The 12,022-nt window shown below is 48.5% G+C and overlaps 1 protein-coding gene across 1 annotated transcript; it reads left to right on the forward strand.

Annotated features, from left to right (window-relative positions):
- Window positions 1–411: 411 nt before the first annotated feature.
- Window positions 412–3,498, forward strand: 4930596D02Rikl2 (RIKEN cDNA 4930596D02 gene like 2). The gene is made up of 5 exons (XM_341541.9): window positions 412–1,168; window positions 1,312–1,508; window positions 2,065–2,112; window positions 2,564–2,766; window positions 3,029–3,498. Exons 1-5 carry the CDS (start codon window positions 992–994, stop codon window positions 3,166–3,168), a joined length of 765 nt encoding a protein of 254 aa, XP_341542.5. The 5' UTR covers window positions 412–991; the 3' UTR covers window positions 3,169–3,498.
- Window positions 3,499–12,022: the final 8,524 nt, after the last annotated feature.

Consider the following 12,022-nt stretch of genomic DNA (forward strand, 5'->3'; position numbering starts at 1 on the left):
TTTGTTTTGGGTTTTAGTTTTGTTTTGTTTTGTTTTGTTTGTTGCTGTTTTGATGGTCCGTTTGCAAATTTTACTAAGAGCAGACTAATACCTAAAGAAATTGTTTAAAATAGAGAATTAAACTCTAGTTTTATATTATATTGAAGTTTTGCATTAAGAACTTTAAAAACTGAACAATGTACAGATATTGAGAGACCTTAGAACACTCAATCCTAAATAGGTTTCCTCATCAAATCCCTCCCCTAAGGGGTCAGAGAACTCTGCAGAAAAGGAGGTGAAACATTTGTAAAAAGCCAGAGGGAGGAGACAACAAGGAAATGAGGCCTTCTAAATATAACAGGACTGACACTCATGGTTTCCAGATAGCAGGGCCTCCAGCTGAGGCAGGATAACAGCCCCAGCTCAGGATGACAGAGAAAGCTCAGGATGCAGGGGTCACTCAGCAGGCAGTTCTGTCAGCCTCTCTGTCTGTCTGAGACACCTGAAGGGTTGCATCCGGGGGAACATAGGGGCCTACATGGTGCCTGCAAGGAAGGAGAGTGAAACGGCATCCCTGAACAGCTGCCTCTGGCTCATGTCAGACTCAGTCACACAGGGCACACACAAGGTAGCATGGAAGAAGGCAACATGGCTAGGGTTTAAGGTGGGCCTGGGTGTGCAGGGCTAAGTTTAGGTGTAGGGATAGAGATGTCATTCAAGTGTAAGGACTCAGATTGCAAAGCTGAGGTGTTGCCTGTACCCAGACATCCCTTGGAGCAGTGGAATGGGACACACCTATGTAACTGTGTCTAAGTGTGTACCTGAGGAATGGGAAGGGACCTAGAAACATTTAAGAAAGTCCTGTGTGAAGAGGGGACAGTAAAGGGACCCCCAGGAAATGACCTCACTTCCTTCACTATGACCCAACAATGCAAAATCCTGATGACCAGGCAGCCAACTGCTTACACACAGCCCAGCAGGCTCACTTGTCCAAGAGCTTAGAGAGAGCAGGATGTTCTCTTGTTGTCCTTGGACTACTGAAGGCTCAGGCCTGAAGAAAGATAAAAATGAAGGTCAGGGAGGGACCTTGAAATTCATGATTCTTTCCTGCCTGCAATGTCTCTGGCCATTTGCCCAGAAGGAAACAGACTTGACCCAGGACAACCAGACCCAGGACTACGCAGACGAGGTAACCTCTCTGAACTCTCACAGTTTTTCTAGTTTTGCTCGAGGTGTTATTATTGAAGGAGACTTGTAATGATAATAACCAATGAGAATGTTGCAGAACGAAACTTGTGCTTGTCTGAACCATCCATCATGATGTCTCCTCAGGGTGAGCATGAGTGTGCCCCAAAGGTCGTGACGGAGCCCTGTAGAGAGTCCCCCATCAGTGCAGACATGGTGGAAAACATGGTGAACCAACTGGTACCATCTCTGCAGGGTGGGGACCCCTTGTTTGCCCCTTCCTTCCTGTACGCATACCGACAGTTCACCACCACACAGCATGTGCTGGATCTGCTGTTGAAGCGGTGAGTGCCCACCTCCAAGCCCGGAGATCTCAGGCCCTCTTGTTTGTTCTGGGAAGCACTTTGTTTACTCCTTGACTAGAGTATTGTCAGGCCACAGCAGCATGAATTCAAAAAATGCTTCTCCCAGGCTTGACCCAAGAGAGTGTGCTGGCCAAGCTGAGACCCTAATGGATGTGGCTGTCCACGCCACTTTGAAGAAGCTCTTTATCTTTGGCCCAAAATTGCTGAGGCCTTGGTGGAAGCACTCCTCCCGTTTGTAAAGAATGTTCCAGAATTCCTATAGAAATACCCAATATAGATGTGTCCAAAGTCAAGACCTATGGAGGGAAATCTGAGAGACCTGTGATCACTGAGACGTCAGAATAGAGATGTGTTCCCCCACTGCACAAGCATCTTTGAAGCACCTACTGTATGTAGCTGAACTAATAATTCTGAGAGCAGACAGAACTTCCACATTCTGAATTTTGATTCTTATCTAGGTAGCCCCCTGCCCCTAGATGTCTTTTAGGTGGGGACCTGGGATTTTACAGGTGACATGTGTTCTGGTCTCGTCTAGTTTTGCCTACTTCCGCCTGGATTGTGAAGAGGACGAACAAATAAAGAGGTAAGTGGGCTTTGTAGAAAGAGGAAGGATTTGGGTCTCCAGTGTGGGGCATTTTGGGTTCCTAGGGTAAGAATGGCCAATGTTTTGGTCTGGTTCTTCTCCTGGATTTCTACTACCGTAGTGTAGTCCAGGCAGTGCCTGCAGGATGAGAATTTCATGGGCTTGGTTCTTGCAAGTGGTGAGATGGGGAAGCCTGGAGCCTCGAGTGCTGCTGTGAGAACCTATCCACATACCAGGCCAGGGAAGGAGGCTTGCTCAGCTGTTCTCCACTAGAGGTTGACAATGAGATGTGTGAGGCTCCCTGCTCACTACAACCTCACAATCCTGCCCACCGTTCTCATCTGCATAGGGCTGGATCTCTTCCTTGCAGTCCTTCCTGTAGGCAGACGCCATGGGAGGGTTGAAGAAGGAAAGGCCTGACCATAGCCTGTTGTGCATCCCCTCTCCTCAGCGTTCTCTGTTCTTTCCTGGACTCATGGATAGACATATACCCTGAGGAGTTTTGTCAGACAGGAAACCTGTCCATTCTGAAAAAACTGAAGGCCTACTTGACTGTGAACATGCCCTCCTCCAATCTGAATCTCCGCGTCCATATGCTTCTTGAGGAGTTGCAGGAAGACGCCAGTGAGTCAGAGAGAGATGATGAGGACTCAGGTAGGTGTTTGAGACCCCATGTGTGCGGTTTAGTACCTGATGTGCTGGGGAGGCTTGAGAGCCTTCTGCTTGCAGAAGCTGTCACTTGACCTTGGCACATGACCTTTTGTAGGACATGTCAAGATCCCCAGCAGACATGGTCTCCTCTGTCTTTGGAAAGGCTAAGAGGAGGTCTCATCTTGGGGATCTTATTCCTTCCACGCCGTTGCCACTTCCCCTTCTCCACAAGCCTCACTAACTGCAGATTTGTCTCTATCCTTAGATCTGGGGAGCCATACATCTGAAGATTCAGAGATTGAAGTGTTGTTTCCATCAGTGAAAATGCAGCCAAAACCAACTTGTGCACCAGAGTCTGAGAGCCCAAAACCCAACAGGGAGCTCTGCTCTGGGAACCAGATGTAACATCAGCAGTCCAGCCAGCACAGCCGGTAGCAGCTGTGCTCACCGTTTCAGCAGATACAGTGGCCTTTCACACATCCCCCGTTGTACCTCCTTAGAGAATGACCCTGTCACCCCCATCACCAATAGGGGCCTATTTAGTCAAAGAGCACCAGTCTTTATCCCAAGAGAATCATTCCCCTATTTCAGTTATTACAGATCTCCTTCCCCTGTGATCAGCCCCAACCTTCCCCTTAAAAATAGCCCTTTTACTCCTGTGGGTTTTTTTTTTAATGTTTCATTTTCTTTGAGTATTGGTTTTAATAAATTGTTAGCATTTGTTTATTCCCTAAATTGAGATTATGCTGTTCATTCAGCATGCATGGGGCAGGGCACAGCAGTATACCCTGGTAGATTACACCAGTCTTGTGAGAGGCTACATGAAGACACATTATCCTGGTGGAAAAGAAGCAAAGCCCCTTGTTTGGCAGAGGTTGAGTGAATGCCTGGGAGTGGTGCACAAAACGAGAAAGTTGAGCCAACTCATATTTTGCTGGGGTTCTCCAGTGGCCAAAGTCCAAGATGTGCTTTGAGGTCCAACTGGCCAGGTGTCCATGACCGGGGTTTCTGGTTTAGTTTCAGGAGGGTGGGCAATGGGGAGAGCGGGAAGGGAAAGAAGGGTGAGGAGGTCCGGGAGGGTGGAGAGGGCAAGGTACACTTAAGCAGTTCACACCCCCCTGAGTCAAGAAGCAGAAGCGAATCGGGGAGCTTGGCTGACTTTCTCCTGTGCTTCTGTCCAGACCAATGGGATAGTGCTGTGCACATCCAGTGTGGGCATTCCCTCAGCAGGAAATCCTCCTCGGAAACTCCACCACAGCACACACAGTCAGGTGCACCTCACCAAGCTCTGGGTTTTCTGAATGCACTCAGGTCTACAGCCAACATTGATGTGAGTGCAGAACAATGAGAAGGGTAGAAGAAAGCAGAGGAGGGCAGCGCGTTGGGCGGGCAGAGCAGCTCCAGGCTTTGCAGCTTGATGGAAGTTGGTCTGGAAAGCGTTTGCCTGGGAGGATGCCAGGTAGAATTGTCTCTCAGCCAGCATACACAGACTTCTGTGTTTTAGGGACAAAGTAATGGTACTGGGGTGGAATAGGCTTGGAGCTCATGAGGATTCCAATGGGATCTGTGTCTGTTTCACAGATTTACTCAAGTATCCATATATTGCAAAGGGAATAGCAGTGACCCACTGTGGTGGAATTTGCCCCTAATTAATTGATTGGATAATAAAGACGACAAGAAACCAATCATTGAGTGAAAAGGAGGAGGCGGGTCTTCTGGGTCTGAGGAAGACGGAAAGGGAGAGGAAGCAAAAAGTAGACCAGGAACTGTTAGACCTGGTGGCAGCTCCTGCCACTGGAAGATTTCCAACATAGACTCTGCACCCAGCAGTTGTGTCATCTGTTGACAACTGGCGACTGAGGTTGGGCAGAGGAAAAACATCGCTGGGACAGAATCCGGCTAGGCTATGGAACGGGAAGATAGGGCAAGCTCCAGGGGAGAGGTAACCGCAGTGGAGTGCTGGCTGGCCAGAGCGATCTCAGAGCTCTGGAAAGACAGAGCCAGCCTTTGTGGGAGAGGCATTGGCTTGGAGAAACACATGGTCTCAGTCTTGGTCTTGGTCTTGATCTCAGGCTATGTACTGGGCTAGGAACATACTGAGATGCTGATACCGGTGCATAGCCAGTTTAGTGTGGATTTAAAAAAAAAACTACACGCTACAGCCCAGACTGAAGGGTGGAGAAACTTGGCACACAGTGTAGATCAGGTCCAGACTGCCAGGACTAGAGCAGGGTGTGGAGGTCACATTCTGCAGTGGATTCCAAACAAGAGGATGGACATGTGCTTCAGAGCTGAAGAGTTTGTTTCTCTCCCATAGAGTTGTCTGAGGGGGAGAGTTCGGGACAGCTGCACAGTCTGACTGTGGCTTCCTACAATTGGCTTCATACTGACCCATTCAGTCTCGCTGCCTGCTCCTTTCTCCTTGTCACACATTGAACTGAAACGATCTATTTTGCAGATTCTGGGCTGCAGCATCTACTTCTAGATATCAAGGCTCAAACTTGACAAACCCTGAGGCCTGCTCATCCTGGAGCTTAATAAGAAGCCAGGAACCGGTCCTTTCCTGACTGGTGGGTGATCCTCCCAGTGTCTGTCTGACATTCAGAGCGATAGGCGGCCATACCAGGTTGGTCTCTTCTCACCAAGGCTAGCTCTTTATGGTGCTGTCATTGACCGCTGTGTGGCCTTCTGTAGTTTCTTTCACCAGTCTAGGGCCTGCCAAGCTGCACATGGGTACCTTCTCACTTGGACGCTCAGAGCTGATGCCACAATTGCCACATGGGAGGTAAGTTGTTGGATCTGGCAAGATGTGAAGCCTAGGAGCAGAGGTGGCATGGTGTCACCCAGAGTGACATCAGAGTAGGATGTAGATGGAGGGGTATTAGAACACTAGTGTCAGGAGCCCAGCTGGACATGCTTCATAGAATAACATCTGAGAAAGGAGAAAAGTAGAGTCACATGAAGCGAGGAGGAGGAGCCCTGCCTGGAGCACTCTCCGGCTCCTGTGCTGAGAGTCCGGTCCCTCAGAGCAGCGTTTTCAAAAGTGAGGGCACTGACTTGCCAGGCAAATGCAGGGCTTATGAAATTACCTTATGCCATGATCCAAACTTAATAGAAGAAAACGAAAGTCAAGAGAACATGACCTTCGGGCTCAGGAGACAGGAGACTCAGGATCAGGCACAGCACTTTTGCCAGTGTCTCCTGAGGCTGAGCTTAGTGTTCCCAAAGCCTGAGACAACACCTCTTGTCCTGCATCTCCAGTCACCAGGCTACCTCCAGCTACTGCACACGTGTAGTGATTGGGCATGAGCTAGAGGAAACTTAGGGAGTACAGAGAGGTTTTTCTGGGAATGCGGTGCCCTGGGGTCGTACCTAGGTCAAGCTCTAAGAGCTCCTGAGTGTCCCTGTGAGTTCATGTGACTGATGGGATGTTGCACGGGCACACCACACACTGTCAGTATGGTCTTGACCACCTGTGTGATGATGTACCAAACTCTAGGTTTATCAGTGTTGTGGTCATCAGAGCCAGAACTGGATAGCATACATGCTGGAATTGGTGGTGTGGAGAGACTGTAGTCTGAGTCAAGTAAAATTTTACCTCTAAACTCTTTCACCAAAAAAATTCTTAGGAAGTTGGAATGAAAAGTTAATAGATTAAAAGTGTGTGGATGTGGATGTGTGTGTGCATATGACTGTTTTCAAGGTATGTGCATGTACACATGTTCAAATTTGTCTGTGCACGGATGTGTGTGCAAGATGTGTGTGTGTGTGTGTGTGTGTGTGTGTGTGTGTGTGTGTGTGTGTGTGTGATCATCACAATACTAATGATCCAGAAGACTTCCGTCACCCTCCAAATTTCTATCCTGCTAGGTGGAGGTTGACATAGTGGGAGGTGGTTTTCAAAGGGACTGTACAGTTTTATTTTGAAGTCAGCAATAAACGCAGGTTACTGTTTCTCATTTTTCATGATGCACCAGCTGGGTCTGGTTGATGTTGGCTTTTCTTTTAGACAGGTAATGATGTCTCATCCCACTTGTCAAACTGAGCAAAGTCCTCCTCTCAGGCAACCAAAATTACTTTGTATTCCAATTGCATTTGCCAGCAATAGAGACGTAGGGTGTTTCTGGTATCCGTCAGTTGCTCTTAGACTGGTGTCTTCACACTGCCTTAAAAGTACCTTAGGTGTACTTCAAGCTAGATTTTGCAGGCAGCCGGTCCTCCAGCTGAGGCAGGATCACAGCCCCGGCTCTGAGAAGGAGGCTCAAAGTGCAGATGCACTCAGAGAAGGTAGTTCGGCCAGCCTCCCTGTCCGGGACACCTGAAGGTCTGTGTCCTTAGGAGCATGGGAGCCTGCAGATGGAGAGTGAAGGAAGGCATCAGTGAGGCATCCCTGACTTCATGACTCAACTTCAGACTCAGTCACTGGAAAAGATTATTATGGGATGTGCATAGAGTACAGACATCCATTACCCAGTCACTCTGGATTTTTTTTTCAGAACTAGCTCTTATCCCAGTGAAATCTGGATTTCATGTTATTCTTCATAAAATCATTTCACTGCAGTGAAGGTGACTTTTCTAGTATTCTCATCTGCTATGTCCTATTCTTCCACATGGGGGCAGTGATGAGGAGCTTCTGCCAGCTCTGGGCTTCCTCTCCGGTTCTCTTTCCAATGTCTTTCCCTTTCCTGTTTTTCCTGCCGGCAAACTTTCAGGATAAAGAAGGGGACACCAGAGATCTCTGGGTATGTAGACCTGGAGGAGTCTGTAGCGGCAGAGGAATGACGACAAAACTGTGGAGGGTGCACATAGGTGAAAGACCCGGATTCCTGGCAAGAATGTGGATGCTGTCCTCTGTCCATGGTTCTACAGTACTTGTGCCATCCCAACACATTGGCAGACAATGGTAACCTGTGAGAACACTGGCTCACTAATCATTGGCCAAGAATGGGCCGTCCAAGGGGTCAATAATGAATGACTTTGCAGCAGGAACCACTGGGAACACAGAGTAAAGACGAAAAGATGGGACTCTGGAAAGGAGATAAGGGATTAGAGAAGAGATGGGGGCATCAAACAACGGAGGATGGTGGCATGACTGTGTGACTAGATGATTTACAGGAAAATCTAGGAAGCTTCCAACATCGAAATGACACTCTTAATTACTGGCATGGGCAGCTCTGTGGCAGACCACCTGCCTAGCATGTGTGGAGCACTGCAGGGGACCACTCAGAAGCAAAACATCCTTCATGAAAACCTCATGGTTGTAAGGAGACTATGGGCTGGAACGCATTGCATCACATGGCCACTTTAAACATAGGGAACCTCAGGAGCATCCTGTAGATGCTGCTGGCAGGGCAGCCATGGTGTGGTACTTCCCCATGCTGCTAGCACCAGCTTTACCAACCTCATTTCCAACATGTCAACATTTACTTCTGCCTGCTTTGCACCAGCTCATTTGCCAAGGGAGAAGCCAGTGGCATTTCACCCATACTGGGGGTACTCTAGAGACTGCTTTTACTGGAGTGAGATGCTGAGACCACAGAGGAGTCTCAGTTGTCCTCAGAGCGAGTGAGCCAAACTCCATGAAATCCAGGCTTCACTCCCACAAGTGCTGAGAAAGGTGAGTGCTCATGGTGTCCTATTTTTTAAGCAGAGCCAGGCATTGAAGGCTACACACCTTTAATTCCAGCACTCAGGAGGCAAAGGATGGCAGGCTTCTGAATTTGAGAGCAGCCTGGTCTACAAAAGTAGTTTCAGAGTTCCAGAACAGCCAGAGCCACACAGAGAAATCTTGTTTTGTGGGGGAGGGGGGAGGAGGAAGCTGGCAGGGGCTGGAGAGATGGCTCAGCGGTTAAGAGCACTGACTGCTTTTCCAGAGGTCCTGAGTTCAATTCCCAGCAACCATATAGTGGCTCACAACCATCTTGTAATGGAATCTGATGCCCTCTTCTGGTGTGTCTGAAGACAGCTACAATGTACTCACAAATAAATAAATAAATACATAAATACATAAATAAATCTTGAGAGAGAGGAAGGAGGGGGAGGAGGGGAGAGAGAGAGAGAGAGAGAGAGAGAGAGAGAGAGAGAGAGAGAGAGAGATACTGCTCTTGTAGAGATCCTGAGTTCATTTCCCAACAACCACATGGTGTTTACAACCATGTATAGTGGGCTCTGACGCCCTCTTCTGGTGTGTGGGCATACATGTTAACAGAGCATCCAGGTCCATAAGATGCGTAACCAAATGGCAGAAGCTACATGCTGGACTCTGGCTTAACCTCCGTGTTGCAGCCCGTTTCTGTCATCAGCTGATCACGGTGGACGTTGAGAGCAGATATGTCAGCACACATACCGGTCTGCTGGGGCTGGATATCCAAACCAGCAGACCAGTTTGGAAAGCATGCTGCCAGGACTATCTAGACAGAAACTGACCCAACTGCTTCCGGTGTAAGCCAGCTCTAAAGCAGTGCTGGGGGCCGAGGTTCTCAACCTTCCTAATGCCAAGATCCTGTAACACAGTTATTCACACCATGGTGACCCTCAACCACAAAAGCTTCCACTTGCTAAGCTGATGAGTGGGGTGAGACAGCAACTGCCTTAGTTCAGGTTTTACTGCCGTGAAGAGACACCATGGAGTTTATCATCGCCATGGTGGGAAACATGACAGTGTGCGGGCTGACATGGTCCTAGAGAAGGAGCTCAGAATTCTACATCTCGATTAACAGGAAGGGCTGGTCAAAGCTTGGGTCTCATACACCTGATTTCCACTAGAGTGTTCCAGGTCTGAGGTACTGCCTGCAAGGGGAGAGTTACAAGAGTTGGGGTTCATGCAAGCAGAAAACACAGGGAAATGGGGGGTGGGGGTTAATGGTCAGCTCCTGTGAGACTCTGGACCAGGGGTTCTCAACCTTCCTAATGCCCAGACCCTTTAATACAGTTATTCATATATGATTGGTGACCCTCAATCATAAAGTTACTTTTGTTGCTACTTCATAACTGTAATTTTGCTATTCTTTTGAATCATAATATAAATAGCTGTGTTTTCCAATGTGTCTTCCAATGGTGACCCCTGTTAAAGGGAGGGTTGACCCAAAGGGACCACAGGTTGAGAACCACTGCTGTATACTCATGCCAACCCATACCAGGCAGGTTTTTCCAGCTGTCCCCCATCAGAGCCTGGGCATAAGGTATTTAAAGCCCACTGCTCTCTTGGACCTAACACCTCTGCCCACCATGCCCATGTGCCCACCTATCCCATGGCCTGATCATCCTCTACTTGGCAGTCCTCTGTGAGGACCTAAGGGAGAGCTGAGCCAAGAGAGACCAGGCTCTGAGTCTGCTGTTTCTACTGTGCCCCACGCACATCTGCACCTTCCTGAAGACATAGCTGGACATGTATCCTGAGGATTTTCACCAGTCCTCAGATTGATCCATTCTGACCCAGCTGATGGTCTACTTGCTTCTGAACATGCCCTGCTCAGGTCCTATGGCAGTCTGTGTCTGCTCCTGACCCGGCTGAAGAGCAAAGACGCCAGTGATTTAGAAAGAGAGAATGAGGAAGCCTGGGGTAGGTGAGGAAGGTTCAGGACAGGGTGTTCTGGGGGAAGACTCCATATGCTGCTGACAGATCCTGGTGTGAACAGATGCTCTTTTTAGGACAGGTCTTAGATTCTCCTGCAGATACAGGTCTTTGCTGTCTTTAGAAAAGGATAAGAGAAGACTCCCTTCTGGGAGTCTTACCTCTTTTGGCAACTTCACTGTTACCAACTTCAACTTACCTCTGTTGGCAACTTCTCATCTCAAGCTTCCTCCATCCTTAGGTCTAGAGAGCCACACACCAGCAGGTTGCCAGCACGAGGCGTATTTATCAGGGACAGTGAATCCAGACACTCTGGAGCCAGAAGCCACCTGTGAGCCTGATGCCAGGTGCATCAGCAGCTGAGCCACACACCTGTTATCTGGTGTGAGTGTCCCCGTGCATCAGCCAACACAGCCACCTTTCTCACTTCCTGCCTTTGCTGCCATGGGCCTGCCTACTGAGGAAGTGGCCACACCAGAGCCAATCTTCTACCCACTTTGCAGACCAAGCCTGTTCTGTCATCTCTCTTGGACTCAGCTTATGAATTCCTAAAAAAAGTCTCTATACCATAGCTGGTCTTCATCTCTCCCAAAAATACCTTCTGCTTCTTTAAGGTACTTGCCATACTCTTTCTAATAAAATTTCTATGTTTATCCTACACTGCTTGACTCAAGGGCAAATGCACAAAGCACACTGGCATGCTGCAGTTCCTTGCAGTGTCCTTGTGCTACTGAAGTCCCAAGCAGACCATACGGGTCATGTGGGAGACTATATATAGGCCATCTGGAGGGCAGAGGGAGAAAACTCCTGCTTTGACAACTACAGAAGAGTGTTCACAATCCAGACAGGGGAGGTCTCTTGGCATGTACGCAGGCAGTGGCCCTAATGGTTAAAGACGTGGGCACGGTTCTCAGGTGGACCTACTGTCCCAGAGAGAGGTCTCAGCTTTAGTCTCAAGCTCCTTATCTGTGACCCTGGACAGCAGTCCCATCCCAGGAAAGGACTAAGGTAAACTGCGATGATATGGGGAGCTCTCTGCCACCCTAATTGCAAGGTTGTGCACATGCTCACTTTGTGGCAATGTGCAACGCACAGCTCGAAGAGAGAAGTTTGGAGTGTTGGTTCCTGGGGATTTTCATACAGACTTCCTGAGCTTTCTCACAAGCGTTGGTGAAGTTGAATAGAGAAACTGTGTGAAAAGTACCTTGCTTTAGAGAAGAAAAACAATTTGCACGCTAGCCTGAGATTTTAACCTTAGACCCAAAGGTCTATTTTCTCCCACCTTTTCTTCCTTCTGCTTTTTGTTTCCAGCTGGCCCAAGAGTCTCATCACTGCGCTATGCCCTGATAAAGCTCTGGAGTAGAAACTTCCAAGTTAAGGAGAGATGTTATCAGAAGGGCATTCGGTCTAAAGCTATCGCCCGGCTCTTAGATGTCAGATGTACAGGTTAGTATCTTATCTCCATTCTGGAAGGTGCACTTTCAGCTCCACTGGCAATGTGAGCACCTGTCCACATCCCTGTAGCATCCCTTCATGCTTTGCCTGCCAAGGCCCTCCTCTCATTTAGCTCTGTTTGGTCACAAGGAAGCCCCAGAACATTTTTTAATTCAATATTTGAGGTTTCTTTCTGGGTATTCTGGTGACGTATTCATGAAAATACCTTTGAAGGCAGGCGTGCCACAGCAC

Source organism: Rattus norvegicus, chromosome 17, assembly GCF_036323735.1.
Source record: "Rattus norvegicus strain BN/NHsdMcwi chromosome 17, GRCr8, whole genome shotgun sequence".
NCBI lineage: Eukaryota > Metazoa > Chordata > Mammalia > Rodentia > Muridae > Rattus > Rattus norvegicus.